Here is a 21,250-nt window from a genome sequence, read left to right as displayed (position 1 = left end):
TGCAGCTCTGCAGGACTGGAAGGGTCCCACAGGAAAGACGGGGACAGTGTTCAGCCGGGCCCGTGGCAACAGGACAAGGGGGGATGGCTTTCAACTGCAGGAGGCTGATTGAAGTTGGATCTGAGGAAGCTGCTCTTTTACACGGAGGCTGCTGAGGCACTGGCCCAGGCTGTGGATGCCCCATCCTTGGCAACAGGGCTGTGAGCAGCATGGTCTGGGGAAGATTGCTCAGCTCGGAACAAGATGCTCTTTAGATCCACTGTGATGTCACAGATGTGATGTTCCAGATGGAACCTCCAGCGTCCAGCAAAGAGCACAACACAACCACTGGCCCTTGTGTCAGCCCACCCTGTGCCAGCCCTCGTGCCAGCTCACCCTTCACCATGCTCCCTGTCACCCTTCTCGTCACCTGCGCCCTGATGCTCCCATCAGTCCTGAAAGCTCTCTGTTGCCTGGATTTTGTCATCCGTCCCTGCAGGATGCTCACATTTGTCCTGAGGAAGGTATGGTGCCATTCCATGGAGGTGGACACCCCCCAGCTGCCCGGCTGGGCTGGAGTTCTGTGGGGATGGGGTGGGACAGGGACCCCACTCTGAGGTGTTGCTATCTCTGCAGGCTGTCACAGACAGAGAGGACGAGATGGAGGTGGACATGCAGGCTGATAGAGAGGAGGACATGGAAGTGGATGGGGAAGAGAGTGGAGACGAAGAGATGGAGGTGGACATGGAGATTGATACCGAGGAGGAGATGGAAGTGGATGGGGAAGAGAGTGGAGACGAAGAGATGGAGGTGGACATGGAGATTGATACTGAGGAGGAGATGGAAGTGGATGGAGAAGAGAGTGGAGAGGAAGAGATGGAGGTGGACATGCAGATGGATACAGAGGAGGAGATGGAAGTGGATGGAGAAGAGAGTGGTGAAGAAGAGATGGAGGTAGATGTGGAAGAGGAGATGGACGTGGAAATGGAAGAGTACCTTGAGGACATGGACATTGATGAGAAAGATGAGGAAGAGGCCATGATCTTGGGATGAAGAGCAATACCAGCAGCAGGACAGGCATGTGGTCCCCACAGGCAGAGCGGGTCCCCTGCTGCCAGGCTGGGACTGGGCTGGGTGGTCCCGTCTCAGGGATGTGGGACCCGGTGCATTGGGTTCTGGTGGCCATCTCCAGCCTGTGCTGCGCTTGCTGGGCCAGCCTGGGGGCACATGGAAGAGCCCTCTCTGCCTGATTGGAGTGACTGTGCCTCTTGCTTTTCCTCAAGGATGAAGGAGATCCCGGACAGAGATGCCACCCTTTTGTACATACGTTGTGGAGTTTGTTGTTGTCTTTAGGCTATAGGTTTTAGGGCTTCTTTTTGGCTTCTGTAAATACGTTTCATAGACTTTTGTTAGATATGTTCTTGGGTATATACGTTCCATAGATAGTTGTTGTTACAAATATTCTTACAATGTAAATGTGTTCTGTGTTTTCTTTGCTGTTTTTCTGAAAATAAACAAGCTTTATTTTTCACACCCCAGTTCTCTTTCCATTTGCTAAAGGCACAGGTAGCATTTGCAAAGTTGTGGTTTCCGCTTGCTCCAGGTTCCCAGGGCTGGAGGTCGGTGGGGGCGCTGGCACAGCCACAACCATGTGCTGCTACCCAAACCAGGGTAAGCTGGACCACATGGTGTCGCTTAACGAGGTTTTTATAGCAGCACACAAAAATTAGGTTCCTCAAGAACTGTTATTCCCTTTTCCTCTCGATGCCCTCGGGCTGCAGGTTGGGCACCAAAATCTGTCTTGGTTTGAAAAGACAGGTGTCTGCTAAGGAAGGCAGGAGCCTTCCTGGAAATGGAAAATGTAAACCCCCTCCCTCCAAATTATTATAATTTTGAAAGTAAAAGGCTCTCAGGCAAAGATATGGGAATAGGAATAACAGTTCTTTACTAGAAAAACTTAAAAGATAACTGCAATAATACAAACAAACAAAAAAACCAAACTGCTGACAGAGTCAGAACACGACCTGACACGCTGTGGGTCAGGGTGTTGGTAGCAGCACCCCAAACCCAGCTGGGGGAGCGGAGGTTTGGGGGGAACAATTGGAAGGGGGTGGGAGAGGGGGCACAGGAGGAGGTGGGACCCACTGAGGCTCCCCCAGGTCACCCCAGGACCCCCAGGCCCCGTCCCAGGCCCCCCAGTTCCCTCCGCAGCCCCGGCTGAGGGGGGCTCAGCCCAGGAGCCGCCGTCGTTCGGGGCTCCCCCGAGGGCAGCCAACGGGAGAGCTCCCGGCTCAGAGAGGCCCCAGCAGAGGAGGGGATCTTGTCCCTCCTCGAGGGCCCTGAAGGGTCTTCAGGCCCCTCTGAAGAGGAGTTTTTCTCTTTTTAAGGATTTTTGGGGGGACCTCACCATTTCAAGGGTGTTTTTTCCTCCCCATTTTCAGGTGTTTGTGGGGCCACAGCCCCACAAGCCCCTTTTCAGGGGTGATCATGACGGCTTTAAGTGACATTTTTCTGGGGGACTCACTCCAAGCCGCTGTAGGGGATGTTTTGCCCCCCAGGGTGGATTTTTGGGGTTTAAGGGCCCCCGCTCTGGTCGGGTCCCACTCTAACTCCCCTGAAGAGGCCAACACCACTCCTGCTGATTCTGGCAGCGCAGCCCGGGGAGGGTTGGGAGTCCTGGGAGGATTTAGGGGTACCTGGGAGGGTTTGGGGGTCCCAGGAGGGTTTGGGAGTCCCGAGAGGATCTGGGGGTACCCGGGTGATGCCAATGATGGTGATGGGGACCCCGTGCTGAGTATAAACTTCCCTGAAGAATTCCTGGGGGGGTTTTGTCTATCTCCAGGGTTTTTCGGGTCCTGGTGGATTTTGGGGGGTTCCCAGGGGGGTTTTAGGGATTCCCAAAGGGGGGGATTGGGCAATCCCAGGGCGAACCCAAGGCTGGTTTGGGGTACCTGCTGGTGACAGAGATGGGGAACCCCTGCCAGGACCGAACCTTCTCAGGGGGGTCTGGGGCGTGCTGGGAGGTCTTGTGGGAATTTTGATGTCCTGGGAGGGTTTGGGGGGTGTCTGTGTGGGGTTTTTGCGGTCTTGGGGAGTTTTTGGACGGCCCAGGGATGGTTTTGGGGTCCCGGGGAGGTCGAGGTGTCCCGGGGGGTTTGGGGGTCCCAGGAGGGTTTGGGGGTTCCTGGGCGATGCCGGTGACTGAGCTGGGACCCCGTGCCGGGTATGAACCTTCTCACTGCGCACGGGCAGTGTCAGCATGTTCAGGGAGATCCTGGGGGGCCCGGGGGTCACCCCAAAACCCAGGGGACCCCAAATGCTCAGGGGACCCCCCCAAACTCCCCTCACCGTTGGATCTGCTGCAGGCAGGGGGGCGCCAGCACTCGGCCCCCACCCCCACCATCACAGGGGGCTGTGGAAGAAATCTGGGGGTGCACGGACAGGTCGGGGGGGACCCCCAAAGTCCTGGGAAAGGGTAAACACAGGGGAACTCCCAGGAATCCCCACTGGGGGCTTAGGGGAGATCCAGGAGGAGTTTGGGCGAGCTTAATTGTGTCACTATCGTCAGCAAAGAGGACTGCAAGGGTCCCCGGTGTCCCCATTCCCAGCAAAAGGTGGGAAAACCCAGGCTGGCTGGGAATAGGGGTCTCAGATGTCCTCGGTGTTGAGGAAAGGAGGGGCTGGGCGCTAGGAAAGGCAGGAATAGGGGTCCAGGGGGTCTCTGGGTGAAGGAAAAGGGGGCTCTTGGGCCTGGAGGGCCGGCATGGCCAGGAAAGGGGTGCAGGGCTCCCGGGGCCGCCAGGGGCTGCTCCCAGCAGGAGCCCAGTTGCTGCCAGTCACTCCCCATTATGATACAATTTGCCCCCAGCGCTGTCCCCGTTGTTCCCAGTGCCATCCAGTGTTTTCCCAGTTCTCCCAGTTGCCCCTAAATTAGCCCCAGTCACTCCCAGTACGATCCCTGTATGAGTCCTGTATGATCCCAGTCTCTCCCAGCAGGGCCCCAGTCACTCACCCTTGTCCCCAGTTGCCCCCAGCGTGGTCCCAGTTACCCCCAGCACATTTCCAGTGGCTCCCAGTGTGTCCCAGTCCTAGTGCTTGTTCTGGTGCTTTCCATGAACTGACTGAACTCTTGATTTATGAACCAATGCACTAGATGTGGAATCCTCTACACTGAACTCAGAAACAAATGCCCTCTGTCAGAGCATTTTCATCTTCTAGATCACTTTCAAGATGCCCATGGGGATGTTGCAATGATTATCACACAGCTCTCCATTTCTGGCTGCAGGCTCTGCAGATTCTTTCTCTGCATTCAGTCCGGCTTGCATTCCCTGACAATTCCTGGTACCCCCTCATGGTTTCTTAGGGTAAAACAGTAACAATGAAAACCTTACCAACGGCACAACTGCCCAGCCCACAAGGAAAAGAAAGAAGAACAAGCTGTCAAATCCTTCAAACATTTGCCCTGCTATGCTGCAAGAGTTGAGCTGCACACACGTTGTGGAAAGCCATGAGAAAGTGCGGCTGGTGGCACATCTTGTGACAGAAGCTGCACCTCGTTCTCCAGGAAAGGTTCTTGGAAAGAGCAAACAGGAGTGTGGAGAAGATTCTGGGAAAACTGAAACAGCTTTTAAGGAATGAAATGAAAATGGCAAGAAACAACTGAAGATGTTTTTCTCTGTTTTTTTTATGCTCCTCTTTTCCATCTTGAACTACTGCTCCATCCCCTTAATCCAAATAGATCTCATCTCTAAGATTCATTACTTGGCGAATTTTAGACCCTGTAAAATACCATGAGCTACACACAGTTTCACAGTTTGCCTTCCCCATTTTTGTTTTGGTTTTTTGGGGTTTTTTTTGGGTTTTTTTTTTGGTTTTTTGGGGTTTTTTTGTTATGTTTTGTTTTGGTTTTTTTTTTGGTTTTTTTTGTTTTTTTAATCATTGCTGGAGAGGTAAGTGCAGTGCCTGGGTAAGGTACAAATTCTGCATTCAGGGAATGTGCTCCGATAGGGTTTGATCCTCAGCAGGGACAAGGCACAGCAGCGCTCAAGGGGATACCTATGCCCCTGTGCAGGAGTCCAGACTCTGGGTCTGGGCTGAACAGGGCAAAGTTCCCGTGTTTGGACAGGCTCAGGGGCTGCCCCTGGGGAGCGGGGGGCTGGGCGCAGGGGCGAGCGGGCAACGGAAAAACGGACACGGGGACAAACGGCCCTGGAGCTTCAGTTGCAGTGGCAGCAGCAGCGGCAGCAGCAGCGGCAGCAGCGGCAGCAGCGAAAGCAGATACTCTATCGACCCCCTCGCATCTCCTCTCCCTCTCCCGCTGTCCCGCACCCTCTCCTGCTCTCCCTTTCACGGTGTCCCCTCCTCTCCCAGGCTCCCTCTCCCCTGCTGGCCTGGGCCATGTCCCCAGCCCGTCACCGGCCCCGTCCCCGCCCCGGTTCCCGTCCCCGTCCCCGGCCGTCCCGCCGGGGTCTCGCCTCCGCCCGGCTCTGGGCGTGCTGGCGGTGGCGCTGCTGGGCGGGCATCAGTGCCTGGGGCTGGGGTGGCATCGCCGCCCTCTGGCTCCGCCTGGCCCGAGCCCGGCCCCGGCCCCGACGTGGGCTCCAGTCCCGGCCCCGGCCCCGGCTCCTCCCGGGCCCCGCGGAGGACACACGCGGCGCGGCCGCTCCCGCCACCCCCGCTGCGGCTTCCCTGGCCCGAGCTCCGCCGCTCGGCACCGCGGCCGCCGGCCCCGAGCCGCCGCTGTCCCGTTCCAGGGACAGAACGCCTGGGGAGGGCCGGCCCGGGGCGCTCGGGGGGTGCTCGGGGGCCGCTCCTGGCCCCGGGCCGAGCGCTGACAGTCGCGTCCCGCCCGCAGGGAAGTCGCAGCAGGGCCTGAAGGAGCGGTACCGGCTGGGTTCGCTGCTGGGCAGAGGCGGCTTCGGCAGCGTCTTCGCAGCCACGCGGCTCTCGGACGGCGTCCTGGTGAGCGGCGGGGCCGGCGGCGGGCACAGGAGGAGGGGGCGGAGGAGGAGGAGGAGGAGGAGGTGGAGGAGGAAGGGAAGGAGGGGGAGGTGGAGGAGAAGGAGGGGAAGAAGGAGGAGGAGGAGGTGGAGGAGGAGGGAAGGAGGGGGAGCATGGGGCTGGGCAGGGCAGGTGGCGAGCTCAGCCCGCTGCTGCTCTTGGCTTGCAGGTGGCCATCAAAAGGGTGCCAAGGAACCGCGTCCAGCACTGGGGCGAGCTGGTGAGTGAGCGGGGCCAGCGGCAGAAGCTGGGCGGGGATGAGCCGAGGCCCGGCAGGCTGGAAGCCACCAGGACACCTCGAGGGAGAGCAGGCGTGGGGCCAGCGCAAGGCGCAGAGCATCCCGGGCCGGGTGAGGGGTTCCCGACCCCCGGCATGGCATCAGCCCCACTGACGGCATCGCGCTCCTCCTGCAGCCCGACGGCACCAGCGCACCCCTGGAGGTCGTGCTGCTGGCCAAGGTGTCCACTGGCTTCCCCGGTGTCGTCCAGCTGCTGGAGTGGAAGGAGCTCCCCAGTGACGTCTTGATGGTGCTGGAACGCCCGGAGAGCTGCCAGGACCTGCACCATTTCATTCAGGAACGGGGGTTCCTGTCTGAGGAGTTGGCGCGGGAGCTGTTCTGCCAGGTGCTGGAGGCCGTGCGGCACTGCACCAGCTGCGGGGTCCTGCACAGAGACATCAAACCAGAGAACATCCTGGTTGACCTGGCCACCGGGCAGGCCAAACTGATTGACTTTGGCTGTGGCACCTACCTGCAAGACACAGCCTACACTCGTTTTGCAGGTGAGCCCACGCAGGGGTGTGCTCTCAGTCCCGTCATCTCATGGCCCAACACCTCACAGCCCAAGATGGGTGTGGCAGCGGGGATTCTCCCTTTTGCTGCCCTTCATGGCACTGAGATTTCAGCTGAGTTGCTTTTGAGCAGGGCTGGGTGGGGAGCCAGCTTCCAGCCCTGCTGGCAGCCTTTGCCCACCACTCTGCCCAGGACTGGGGCTGGGGCTGGGGCAGCCAGCCTGACAAAACACCCGTGGGTGGGGGTAGCAGAGAGCGGGGCCGGAACCTGTGTCCCAGCCGGTTTGGTGTGCAGGTGACAAAGGGCTTGGACTGCTCCACTCACCTGGTTTGTTTTGGATTCATAATGTTTTTGGGGCAGTGCAGGCAGGGAGGATGAGGGCATTGTTTTCCCAAGCAATGAGTGGGTTTTTTTTCCGTCATGGTCGGGCCTTGACAGGACTTCTGCTGCCCTCTTCCAGCACCAGTGGCTTCTTTTCCATCCCCGAGTCTGTACACAAGTCCCAGGTGCTGGCGAGAGGGCAGCGGTCACCCCGTGTGCCACTGGGGCAGCCCCCACACACCCAGGGATGCTGGGGCCAGGCTCAGGGAGCAGCAGCGTCCCCCTGATGAACCCCATCTGTATTCCATAGGAACACGGTCATACAGCCCACCAGAATGGACCCAATTTGGCTGGTACTACGGCAAGCCAGCTACCATCTGGTCCCTGGGCATCCTGCTGCACCAGATGGTCTGCGGGGAGCACCCTTTCAGGAGGAGCCAGAACATCAGCTGGGACCATCAACTCTCGCTGCCACAACGGCTCTCTCAAGGTGGATCCTCATCTCTGGCCACGGGGGCAATACCAGTGCTGGGAGACAGCAGCAGCTCGTCAGCATCCCGCTCTGGCAGCTGCTGAGGAGGTGGCACATGTCCTGCTCTCCTGCTCTCCTCCAAAACAGGGAATTGATGGGGACGTTTAGGCCCAGCTCTGAGCGCATCCAGCATGGCCTGGGCACAGGAATAGTGGGGCAAAGCCAACAGGAGCCTTCTCCAACTGACCGGCGGTTTCTGGTTTCTCTGCCCAGAGTGCCAAGATCTGATCAGGCGGTGTTTATCCATGCTGGACTTGGACAGGCCCTCTTTAGAAGAGCTGTTCTGTGATCCCTGGCTGCAGGATATTGATCTGCCCTAGAAGAAGGGAGAGAGCCACAGGCACGCTTTGATGCAAGGCCCTGGTAAGTTACAGCTCCACACATGCCTTGGCAATCAGAAGCAAAGGAACCCAGACATTTTGTCCTGCCTGTGTCACTGCCCAGGGGTCATCAGATGGGAACACGCAGCCCTTGTACTGGAGCTCAGCTGCTCTGCCTAGCACTGGTGGCCACCATCCGAGCTGGTTTTGCTTGTCCTGGTTCCCTGACAGCTGGGGCCCTGGGCAGAACCCTGACAGCCTGGGCTCACCCCAGGGAAGGAGAAGGAGCCCCTGGAGAAGCTGTACCAGGTGGGGCTGCTGCTGCTGCTGGGGACACGGAGGATGACATCAAGGATGACAACCTCTTCCTCCACCTGGTCACCGGCAGCTGAGGATGATGGACTTTGATTCTGGCACCTTCTCCAAAGCCAGGCTGCACAGGGAATGTGCAGATGAGTCCACACGCAGGGGGATGCTCCCAGATTTGGGCATTGCACAGCCTGGCCAGGAACCAAAGGTTCCCCCCTTTGCTGGGGCGGATGCAGCTGATCCTTCAGTCGGCTGCCAGGCTGCTTTTGGCAGGGCTGGGGGGATGGGCTGGGGTGCTGATGAAATGGGAGTGGGCTCCTGGCCCTGCCAACAGCCCCAGCACCCACCGTGCCCCGGGCTGGGGCTGGGGCAGCCAGCCCGACACAAACAAACCCCCATGGTGGGAGCAGAGGTGGGACTCCAGAACCTGTGCAGGGGCTGCTTTGCTTTGCAGGCAAGGAAGGGCTTGGGCTGCTCCACTGCCCCTGTTTGCTTGGGATCACCGTTATTTTGGGGGGCAGTGCAGGGGGGAAGGGAGCAAGCCTGGGCTTCCCTCACCTCTGGGTGGGTTTTTCCCTGGCATGCAGGGGTTGGGCCTTCCTCAAGCCCCTGACAGAGATAAGATTTTTGACCTTTTTTCTTGTTCCCCTTTTTGTCTGTAATCTATTTTCAATAATTTGTTGTGTGTTTTTCTAGAGGAAGCTTTCCAGGTGGGGTCCAGTCTGGATGGGGAAGTGCTTGGGAGCAGCTGTGGCGTGGATGGGCCGTGCCCTTGGAGAAGGCTGAGGACATCGTTTGGGACCAGCTTTTCTTCCAGCGTGATGTGGGTCTTGTCTGCTTGGCATGGTGGGATCAGAGCTTTGGGAGATGGCAGCGAGCACAGGAGCATCCTGCTCTGGGCAGCTGCTGAGGGCTGGATGTGCCGTGGCTGGCTGCAGGCTGGGCACATGTCCTGCCCTCCTGCTCTGCTCCCAAAGGCAGCAGGGATGGGCAGCTCTGGGCACAGCTCTGGGCACGGCCAGCATGGCCTGGGCACCGCGGGCGGCTGGGACAAGGGGACAGGAGCCTTCAGCTGACGGGCGCTTTCTGGTTTCTCTCCTTGCAGCCGGGCTCTGCGGGTGCTGAGGCTGCTCTGGGCTCTGCCAGGGCTCTGCTGGAGCTCAGCACCGGGCCGCAATCAGCCAGAGAAGAAATGGGGTGACCTGCAGCACAGACCTGCTGGAGCATTTCAGCAACACAGCTCAAGTTTGCAGAGTGTACACCTCCAAGGACAAACATGACACCACCCAAAAATTAAACTTGTTCAATAACTTCTGAAATGAAATCAATCTGGGATGGCCCCAAATGACATTTTGCAGCTTGCTCAAGCTGTAGCTCAGCCCTTCTCTGAACTGTTCTCTCCCCCACCTGCCTTTTACTTCCCAACTGCTCCCTCTTGTCCCCCAGTGAGTTCCCAGCCCATGGCAGTCTCCATCACACTGTCGCCTTCCTTGGTGCCCCTCACCATGAGGAAGGCCGAGCCCCAGGCTTAGGGACTCATCCTGTCACTGGCTGAGGAGCAGCAATGTCTCAGAGCTCCAGTGGGATTTTAGTGTCATTCAGAGCTGCTCTCCAGCCCTCAGCTCTCCTCACTGCTGAGTTCCCACTCCCTTTTCCTCGTCCTTGCAGCAGGATGAGCTCAGTGAATCCCCTTGAGCCTCCCCACTCTTCCCAGCCCACGCACCCACCTCAGTTATGCTGAAGCTGCAGCTTCTCTGTCTCCTGTGGCACACCAGTCCAGTCCCCTGTGCGGGGAGCCCCAGCCCCAGAGCACAGCACTCAGCAGTGCACTCCGGGCTGGAGCAGCTCCCTGCCAGCCCCAGCCCAGGGACCCCTCCAGCCCCGGGGCTTGGGGCACCGTCAGCACCCGCTGCTCCAGCCACCGCTTCTGCTGGCCCTGACAGCAACACCCGAAGTGGGGCTGATCCCGAGGGAGCAGCAGCAGGGCCTGGATCTGATCCCTGACTCTGGGGCAGGGCTGGACAAATGACCCCCAGCAGCAGCAGCAGCAGCAGCACGTGGAGCTGACTTTCAGCACAGCCCCTGCCACTCTTGCCTCCCGTGTGCAGCGGTGTCACAGCAGCCTGAGGCACCTGGGAGCCCCCAGGGCCAGCAGGGACTTGAGATGGCAGCCCTGGGCTCCTGGAGCTTGTGCAAGGAGCGGAGCTGGGGACTCCCTGTCCATGGGGAGCTTCCAGATGGAAAAGGCTGCTGTGCCCAGGCAGCTCCAAGGGCAGAGAAAGGAGGGTCTCGACCACGGGATCTGTGCCAGTCCCACAGTCCTGGGCAGCAGCCACCGAGCCCTGGGGGAGCAGAGGGCACAGCAAGAGGGACAAAAGCAGGCAAGGTCAGAGACTGGAGAGAGCCAGACCCGGCAGCAGGAACAGCTGCTCCATTGCACTCTTGGAGAAAGCTCTTGGCTGGTTCAAAGCGCTGAAAGGCGTGCAGGGCAGAGAGGAGACCACACCAAACACTGCTCCTGTTTCCACAGCCTCCCCTCTCCGTGTCCGAGGAGGAATTGGATGGACTGTGCTCTTCTCTCCGAGTGTCTCGTTCAGCACGAGCGGCTGAGCACCAGGAGCGGAAGGAGCTGAAGCCTCAGGCCTCAAGAGCTGGGCCTGAGGAGACTTTGTGAGCAAATGAATGCTGCTAACATGGACCTGGCTGAATGCAGCAGATGGAATCATGGAATCACAGAATCCTTTCTGTTGGAAAAGACCTCTGAGCTCATCCAGTCCAGCCGGTCACCCAGCAGTGTCGAGCCCAGCACTAAACCACGTCCCTGAAGTGCCAAGGCCTGGACAACAGCCCTGAGTGAGGCCCTGAGCCAAAGGTGGCCTCTGGATGAACCTTCCAACCAAAGGTTATCTTTGTATCTGCTCACTAATGAAATATGCATGGTCATTAGCACTGTGATAGATGTATCCACTCGTTAGTGAAACATGGATTGACCTTTCTGTGTTTAGAAGCCAGACAAGGCCATGAAATCTGACATCTGGCCTTGTCTGGGGCTGAATGGTCAAAGTCACCTCCCTTGGTTCCTCTTGGGCCCTGGCCAGGCTTTGGGAGGAACCCAGGAGGAGGATGAAACCAGATGTTCCCGCACCAGCAGCGCTGTCAGTTTGTTCATTCAGCGCTGTCAGAGCTGGGCCCTCTCCCAGCGAGGCTGGAGCCTCACCTGTGGCTGGAGGCACCTGCAGGAATTCCCAGTGTCCAGGAGTGGCTCTGCAGCCCTTGGCTGTGACAGCTTCCCCAGCTGCTGTGTAGATCTGGAGCATGGTAAAGCCTGAGGGTAACTGGGGCTGGATCTTTCTTAATCACTGCTGCAATCTCTGGTGCTGATGGCTGGGTGCATTGCTGAGCTGCTCCTTTTGGGATTCTTTGCTGCTTTGAGCTACAGTCAATGACACTGAGTCCTTCAGTTGGTGTCTGTGTCTTTGGTGCTGACCCTGCCCACTGGGGAAACAAAACTGGCACAGTCTGGCCAGATCACAACAAAATGTCACTTTTTAAATGTAAATGTGAGGAATCAGTCCCATCAGAAATTCCCAGATGGGAAGCCCTTCCCTGGAGTTCCCTGCCTCTGGAGTGGGCTGAGGTCAGAGCACCCTGTGAGCAGTGGGGCACTCGGTTAATAGAGGCTGAACCCCTGGATGTCTTCAAATGCATCCCAAAATTGCATATGGAAGAAGGAAAAGAACTTGTGGGTTTGGGAAGATGAGGGAGAATTTTCTTAATGGCACATTGGAAACAGCACCAACAGAAGGAAGAATTGGTTTTGGAATGCTCCCACATGGAGGGACAGAGGAAGGTTTAAATCTTGAGCTCAGGTTCATTTGTGCAAGTGAAATATAACATGATTATTATTGTCATTAATCACAGTTATATAAAAAATATAACATGATTATACATTTTTTTCAGATAGAATTAAAAATTGATACTGTGAAAAAAAGGCTGACAATGCCAATATGTCAGCTTTGGCTGCTCAGTGTAACACTAAATACCCTACAGAAAAGGACTGGCCAAGACCCAAATGTCACAATTGAACTTTGTGAATTGTGTATCATGAATAAAGGAGGAAGGGATGATGTGGAAACCCAGGACACCGGGAGTATTTCTCTGTCTGCCCTGTGTTAAGTATTTGTTCTCTATCTATTGATATGATTGATAACATCTTCCACTTACTACCATACTGTAAAATAAGCAATTAAGGCTCGATCAGGATTTCAGTTTCTTCCCAGAAGTTACAGTGATTTTATTTTTCACAAGCCCACAAGACTTCAGGCGAGTTATGTTCAGTGTCCTAAAGAATTCTTTTCTCCAAGGGCTATCCTTGAGGTCCAGTATTTTTCTGGCTCCCATTAAAAAAGACCAGAAGCCTTCTGCCTTGTTATTTACCTTCTTGCTTTCCATAGAGCAGTTACATTGCAGTAGGAAAGCCAGCACCAGCTGTATTCATGCTTTAAAATCTTTAGGAATTATTTGCATTTATATAAGTGCCAAGAAATTTTATTCTTAAGACTGTATTTTACTACCCTTTCTGCTGGAGCCAATCTTTACACCCCACATGCACACACACAAGCAAAAACCCAGAAATGACTGTACTCAGCAACGCGGCTACAAACCTCATCGGGAAAACCAAGTACATTATAAACATTAATTAATTTCAGCCACATGCCCTCCTCAGTGAAGTGGGTAATTACAATCCACATTTAGCACAAGTGGGAAAACTAAAGGAGAATGATTTGCCCAGGTCAAACAAGGTGTATGGCACAGAACAGAGCGCCCATAACCCTAGCCAGCAGCCATCCTTTTCATCCTATAACCCACCTAACTAAATTCTTTCAGTCCAGTAGGCAAATTACCAGAGGTCAATATGATGAAAGCAAAGCTACAGTTTCTTCCTCAAATATAACTAATATGTCCATCTCCTCACTTGCCTACTTTAAGTATTCTCATGAATATTCACAGCAGAGTTTCCCCCTCAGAATGCTCTGGAGAAAGAAAAAAAGAGGAACGACCTACTTAAAAAAATCTATATCTAATGACCTACTGCAACTTGGAGCCATGTATTGGCTGTAAGGTGATTAACTGTGTATGCACAGCCTAAAAGGCAAAAACCAAAGTTTGTGGACTGGGCCCAAAGAGAGCAACCAGGTTCTGATGATAAAGAGAGATCTGCCTGCAGTAAGGAGGTTTGAACTGAAAACCTGACAGAAGCTTAAGAGATTCACCTAATTTACATATATATTCGGATTTCTTGCTTTTCAGGGGGGCAGAGGGAGGGACAGGGTACATCATAAATAAGCCCAGTTTCCTTACCACAGCAATAGAAGCACTTTGTTAGCTGATTTCATCAGCAGTATAAACCTGCACCTAATTGTTTCTCTCTGCACCCTTGGCTTAAAGGAAATAAGTTAGCTGATGGGTTAATTCAGGAGAATTAACTCCCATAAACACAAAGAACAGTTGGGTTGGAAGGGACTTGAAAGATCACCTGGTTTCATACCATGCTTGCCACCCTGTTCCCTTCACAGTCTCAACTTCCCTTCAGCCCGTCTCAACTCCTTCATGGGTTAAAGTGGAGGGCACTAAATTTTTTTATAGGGCTGGGTGGAATAAAAAAAGCCCACGATGCTCTCCAGAATCACTAGAAGAAGTCAGAGCCTGCTGTGCTGACTCTGCCACCAAGCTTTTTCCATCAGCCTCAGGAGCCCCACCTCACATCCTTTTATCACTACTTTCCATTTCCTTACCTCAGCAATTGTGTCAGATGAGACCAAGGGATGTGGTGGTCACACTATCTCAGCTCATCAGTCCACCACTAATGCCTTCCTGTGTAAAGACATCCCTTGGTTACATAATATATCCTTGACACCATTTCTGTTTACATTAAATTAAAATTAATCAGCCAGGCACTTGCCACAGCAATCCATGTAACTCAGCTTGGCAGCTTGATATTATCAGTGGCTAAGCAACATTAGCTTTGTAGGGTTAGGATCTCCTGGGGACTCCTTCCACGAGAGGACTGCAGGTGTTGTAGTCATAAAACATTATGCTCCCTCCCAAGCATCTGTATGACAGTCTCTTCCAAGGACAGCAGAGAAAACTGCAAGGGCAGCTCAAACCTGATTTATTAGCCTGGGCATCACAGGTACACAAGTCCTTAAGCTATCAACTCACCCTCCAGCAAGAAATCCCACAGTTCATTAACCCTTTCAGTAGGTGTCCCAGTGCAGGTCTGCCTACTGTCAGACATCAGACTGAGTCACATCAGGGAGGCTTTAATCAAGTTGGCCTTTTCCTTACTTATTCTGCCCCCAAGATATTCAATTCTTCAGACTTTTGATGCAAATTATTCCCAGGTGTTTACTAGCATTTTAGTTCCTAATTACTGTAGGAGCAACCCTGCCTTGCTGTTGTCAGATCAGTTGCCCACGCTGAGCTGCTGGGTATCAGCTGGCAAGGGCAGACCACAACATCTTCTGGTGACCTGCTTATTTACTAGAAATAAATATCTGTAAACATCCCTGAACCCATGCCAGAGGATTCGGATAAACCATATTGGGACAAAACTAAACAAAACGACACCAATGCATGAAAAGAAATTCTTTAGAAACTAAGTTTTCGGTCTCTGCTGCTAGACTGGGATGGTCATTTCAAAGCCTGTTAAGGATAGCATCAGAACAGTCAGGACAAACAGTGACAGTCTTTGCACCCAGACAAGCAGATTGTCCCAGTCAGAGGAAAGGTTGCCTAAAGGTACAGCTTCTGCCAGAAGAGAGAGCAGCTGTTGCACTGGAAACAGAATCAACTCCAGCATTAGATTACAACCAATGTGACAGGGTTTTGTTTTCCCTTTACATTCTCTGTTAGCCAAAGAACATTTCTCTGCTTAGGTTTCATCCCATCTAAAGGCAGGCTATTAACCAGGATGGTTTCCCAGGAAAAGGACAAAACACACATACAAACAAACAAATACTTTTTTTTTTTAAAAAAGAACATTTTTCCTACTACTAGTTTCAGTGCAGTGAATAACCCAAGCCAACCTATACATTAATAATTTTCCTAGAGACAGATATGCTTCACTCTTGACCTGCAATTGCTAACTTGTCTAGACACTTGTGCACATGTGTACATGCATGCAAAAACATTTGTATAAATCTATACTTGTGTGTGAAAAAAGACTTGTTAAATCAATGCAAACCCCACTGACATTCCTCCTTTCCATGTTCATGGAAAAAAAAAAATAATTTGCCCATCTGAAACTATTCATTTCCCTGCTAGCACTGCAGTGATAATTTTTTGTAGTTTTAAAGATAAAACTTTTTTGTTTTTCTGGTGTGGAGAGATTTAGAACAGTTTGTCGAAACCTTAATTAACTTGAGAAACCATGGGAGTTGCCAGACAAAAACTATTCTTGTTAGAAAAAGCCAGGAAAATATGAATACTTTCTTCCAGCTTGGAAGTCTGCTGCTTCATTCTTTAATTAGTCATATTGCAGAAGGTTGGATTACTAATGGAATTACCTAAAAGGTGTCATAAAAAGATTTGCAATTTTACTACTGAAGTTACACATAGGTTCTAAGATTTGAAGAACCTGACATTCATATCCATATATTATGATGCTGAGGAAAACTCGAGACAATACCTGCTACCTTTAAAAGGCTCCTATACCTGAAAAAGGAGGAAAAAAGATTGTTAATTTATGCTAAACCTAGCCAAAGAAGAAGGATGTTGAAAGTGAATTTTCAGTAAGATCTGAAGATGAGAGAAAAGGGCCAAACTCTGTGCTTATGAAGAACAAGCGGTTCACAGTCATTATTAGGCAGCAAAAAAATCCAGGGATTTCACAAAGATCTGATTGAATCACATTCAGTAGAAGTGCAGTGTTTTCACTGCTGCCTTTGCCACTCTGAGTACACAGGTGGCTACAGGGGAACAGGCTGAGGCTGCACTCTGACCTGAGATCTGTTTAAAATCTTCCCCAGTTTTGTTATTGTTCCAACTGGACCCAGCCAGCCTGTTAACTGTGCTACTGAAATAAGGGTTTAGAGAAACAGAATCAAATCAAGCATGGGATATAAATCACTCTGCTTAAAAGCAAGTGCTTTTATCCTCACTGTTAGAGTCCTAGATCAATTCAGCAGATCTTTCAGACCCCCAGCAGGAATGGGCACAGCCACTTTTTGTGTGGTTTCATCGTAACACGCACAGGATTTCAGTAGATCACCCGTAAACCTGAGCTGCCGAGAAAGAACCAAATGTGTCAATGCACAGTGCAGTGGCCAGGAAAGGTCAAAACGAGGGACCAAAGGCAGTGTGGACCATCAGCCATCATGAACCGTGCTGAGAACACTTTTTTTGCTTCTAGAGTACCTGCACCATGTTGGTCTTTCTTAGCCACAATAAGAAGAGATCAGAGGGATGAACATTAAAGTGCCCCCTTCTTTAGGAGTTCCAGCATTCTCTCAAGTCTTTTCCTACAGCAATTATCAAGACAGCATCCTCTGCTGCCATGTTTTGTTATGGCTCTAAATCTGCATTCCAAAACCAAACTGCTAGTACCAACAAGATCTCTGTGTGAGTGGCTGTGGGGGTGTGAGAGTTAAGGAATGGCAACAGAATCACCCGAAAAGAAAAGCTTTCCATTCTGCAGTCCCAACCTACCCACCACTGACTGTACCTGTTAAAAGCAATATAAACCAGTAAACTCAGTACCAGCAGGCCACACTCCTGTAAAATATTAAAATAGCAATGCTGCAAGTACTACAGACTAGAAGAGGATGTGAAACTGCCAGCAAACTGCATTTAAGCTGGAAGAGAAGAGACTTGTGTTTGTCCTTATTACTGTGAGGGAGAAAAAAATAACATATTCATTGTAGCACATCCAAAGCAACTCCATTTTATCATCTCAGGCTTCATCTTTGCAGACAAAGAAGGATTTCTGCTGATTGATTGAAAGCATTACCTAGAGTTTGTGCTATACTTTATTTATTTATTTGCAAGGAAGGAGTCTCAGCACTCATTAGGTCTTTATTCCATTGACCCGTCTTATCAAGGCTTTTGAAGTGCTATAAAACAGGCTAATCAGGTGAGCAACATTTATATTCATGGTTAGAGTGGCTACAAATGAATTGATCAGGTCCAAGGAAGCTTTCAATGGACGAGGTTTGAGGTTTTGCAGCCCAATACTCCGAGATGCTGAGGCTCTTCTAAACGTTACCTTAGGGATAATAACTGGGAACCTCCCTGTGTGAAAATGAACTGCTCAGCAAGTTTGGTTTTCCCCAGAGAGGGTGGCAAACTTTGAACAGCATGATTCCAGTATCATGGAACTGGTACATCTCTAACCCACGGATGGGAGGAGCAAACTTGTGTTTACAATAATGACAGGAGAGTCACTACAGCCACTGGGCACACCTGCAAGGACAAGGGTGACCAGCTTCAGACACGTTGTGGTATTTAGAAACATGTCCCTAAGAACACAGTGCAACTGCAAGAGCAGGACAGAGCAAAGGCACCGTGCATGTCCAGCTGCCAGCTGGGATGGAACATGTCCAAAAAGGCATGGCAGTACTTCACTTGGTGTTTCCTTCCAGTACCCTGCAGTGTAAGGACAGCCAGCAGAATTTTTTAATTTTTATTTACAAAATAACGACATCATTTTTTCATCCAGTGCTGAACCAAGCCATCTTGTGCTGTGCTTCAGGAACTGTTACCTTTCAGATCAGATGTGAAGCCAAGCCAATGCCCTAATCCCAAGAAGCATTAAAGATCACTCCTACTACATTTTTTCATTAATGTTAATCTCGATGCCCTGGCCATATTCCCACCGAGATAATTGCTATTTACCTCTGCAAATTCCTCCCTTTGTTTCTACAGGGCCTAAGCAGACAAAAATCATCCCTATGTAACAGCACCAGCATGTTTATTCTGTTCTTCCCCCAGGTTCTCTGCTTGCTGTATTGGGAACATGGTGCACTCCTGTCTCTTTTAGCAGCAGCATTACCCTGTGTCATTTCAGCAGGGGATGGTGCAATGCCATATGCAGAGTGGAAAGAGGGCTTTTGTCAACACTAGACTGAATATCCTCCAGGTGCTAAGAATTTCCTGAGTAAGCTGAAGCAAACACACATTAGTCAATGTTAAGTTCGAATCTCCCCAAGCACAAGAAGGAAAAAAACCCAAGCCTGAGACCAATGTGACTTTTACCAGAGAGAGTACAGAAGACAAATCCTTGGTGAGGAGTGAGTGGCACTTGAGTGTGCAGACACCACACTGCACCATCCAGGACTCTGGCACCAAACCCCAGCTTCAAGATTCAGGGAGATGGTACACTTGCATCTTCCCCCCTTCAGCCTCATTTTTAATTGCAATTATTTTATGTACAGGTAGGTTGTTATTCACTAAGGCGGAATTCATCTCTTGGAAATTAAGCTAAACTTCAGGAATGAAACCTGGTCATGTGGACATGACCAGGAAAATGGTGAGGCACTCCTAGAGGGAAAAGTCTTTACAGAAACATTTAAGACATTTCCTGGCTCACCCTTTGCAAGTTGCATCACCTCCTAGCAGGAGCTCAGGCACTAGTTTTTACAGTACAGACGTTTTTTCTTCCCTACTTTTAAACACAGAAGAGGTGTTTTACTTTAAAAAGGTATTTGTCCAGAGCAAGTGTAGCAGAGATTAATCTCTCCATTCTTCAGAGCTGGCAGCACAGTCCCTCCAACAAACATGAGAGATGTGGGAACTATTTAAAGGAACGCTCAGCCAGCTGCATGCAGCACACTGCATGAAACAATATTCCTGTCATTAAATACACCCCATGGAACATCCTTTCCTTGACATTACTGTTTAATGGCACAAGGTGATAGCCATCAAGTTACTGTATGAAATCCCAAAATATTCAAAACAGAGGGAAGGGACAAGGGGGTAAACCTATTAACTGTGGCCTGTCAATGGGGCGGTGGCTTCTGCTCAGGTTCCAATAATCCATGGGCACAGGGGGTTCACTTTTTACCCCTTTAAGACCATGCCCTCCTTCGTGGGTCACCAGGCTGCAGGTGCCAAATACTTTTTATTTTCTGGGCAAGCAGCAGGTCTCGAATCTGCACATGGCATACTCAAGACTGCTCGATGCATAATAAAGTACCTTCTTTTTGCAACCTCATCTCTCCTTTAGGCAAAGCATGAACAATTTTAAGGAGCAATTTTCAGATTTTTTCTCTCACTGCTGAGCTAGCACAGCCAATAGATCATCACTCCCATTTTCCTCCTTCCATCATGGCTTGTCAGTCACAATTAGAACCATTGCTCAGCTCCTGGATTGCTGCTTCTGAACAAAGGCAACTTTGAAAAACAAAAAAAAGTCAACTTCAAACCATCTGATCTCTCCTTTCATCCCTAGCCAACAGCAAACAACACTAAAACATAACAAATCCAGATGTTCATGCATTCAACAGAAATGATCAGAACATGTCACTGTCCCAATCCAAGCATTAAAAATGCAACAATCAAAATGAGGTATTAACAAGGGACAAAAGGATTTAGAGAGTACCCAGTGGCGTTCCTATCATTACCCAGAAATTATTTTTACAGTTATTGTGCTTTTTGAAAGTTTTGTAACAGATCATTAATTTGACACAGAGCAGAAACTTCCCAAAAAGAGTCCTAGTTTTTGAGCAGCACTAATCCAGCAGTACAATTTGTAAAAGTTTTACCAAAATTTATGAAAACAAATTCTTTACTATATTCCAGAAGATGAAAAACACTCTGCAGATGGAATGCTGGATATAATTCAGTCAGTAAAGACAGTCATGTTCATCAGAAATCAAAGGTATTAAATGAGGTTCAGCTTTGCACAGGATGTGCAGAAAAACATCACCTGCCTCATGGGAATTGTGTAGCTAATGCTCCACCCAAAAGCACTTATAATTTGAACACAACATGACAACTTGCTTTTCATCACTTCCCACGAGCCTTCTGGCTGATGAGACTCTCCAGGATTTGCAGCAGAGACTGATGGCAATACCTGGCCATGGCTTAAGGTTGGCATTGGAGAGACACGTTGTAGTTTAACTTCTGTTTTAGAAAGAACATCCAAAGCTGGACTAGAGCTGCTAGAACCTAACTTCTTAAACCAAAGCAGGACAAAGCTCTACTCATGGTGCTCACACTGTGTCTGTGTTTCCACAGCAGGGACATTAATTTCAGCAGTTGGTTCTGGTGGATGTTGGGTATAAGGTCACAATTCAAGATTCAGCCCGTAGGTTGCTGTTCTCCTTCCCCTTCATCCTCACCAAAACTAGTTCATCCAGGTCTTAGACATGGTCTCCCAGTTCAGAGAAAAATTTAGGAAAGAAACTGTCAGGAAAAAATTTTCCTCCTATCCCAACAAACTGGCACTAACACCTGAGGGATATAAAACCCATGACCACACATTAACGATAACCAGCACATCTACAAATTCAAGATTGCAAATATTTACTATCTCATTTCAAAATAAGGAGAGCACCCAAACAATGCCAAGGGAAAAGGGAAAGGAAACCCTTCCACAAGCTCCCTGAGAGCAATTGGTGTCACAAGGACTAAAATGTTGGGAAAACTTCTGTGTTGATGGGAAAACAACATCAGAGGTCAGAGATGCTCTGTATGCATGTCACTACCTGCAGCACCATTTCACTGCAGCTGACATGTCTAGAGAAAGGATTTCCAGCTGCCGATGTTTACTGAGCTGAAAAAGGTCAAAGAAATAGAAGTGACCTTTTCATGTGGGCCTGCTGGGTAAACATGAGGCATTGCTAGGCTTGAAAATGGATTAAAGGGGGCAGAAAGGGAGAAAAGCTTTTGAAAGAGCCTCCATGGATAACATCCAGCAGTGCTTCCCTGCTCCATCTAGTGAGATCTCAGCAGTCATATGGGCTTCACTTTGTTGCATTTTCAGAGTAGGGGCTTTT

The 21,250-nt window shown here is 51.1% G+C and overlaps 1 protein-coding gene across 2 annotated transcripts in view; it reads left to right on the top strand.

Moving 5' to 3' along the window:
• The first annotated feature begins 6,489 nt into the window (after positions 1–6,489).
• Positions 6,490–21,250, top strand: part of LOC137467278 (serine/threonine-protein kinase pim-1-like) — a 62,344-nt gene continuing 47,583 nt past the window's right edge. Inside the window, exons 1-2 of one of the 2 annotated variants that reach the window (XR_010995476.1) lie at positions 6,490–6,760; positions 7,402–7,774. Coding sequence is in view for 1 of the 2 variants with exons in the window: in XM_068178775.1 (XP_068034876.1) it covers positions 6,505–6,760; positions 7,402–7,667 (522 nt within the window). In the remaining variant the exon portion in view is untranslated. Of the gene's footprint in view, positions 6,761–7,401; positions 8,070–21,250 lie in introns of those variants that run through there. The other variant, XM_068178775.1, reaches the window with a different exon arrangement.

The sequence above is a fragment of the Anomalospiza imberbis genome, unplaced genomic scaffold, assembly GCF_031753505.1.
Source record: "Anomalospiza imberbis isolate Cuckoo-Finch-1a 21T00152 unplaced genomic scaffold, ASM3175350v1 scaffold_56, whole genome shotgun sequence".
Taxonomy (NCBI): Eukaryota; Metazoa; Chordata; class Aves; order Passeriformes; family Viduidae; genus Anomalospiza; species Anomalospiza imberbis.
The sequence above is the reverse complement of the archived record's forward strand: the minus strand, read 5'-3'. Positions and strand labels throughout refer to the sequence as shown.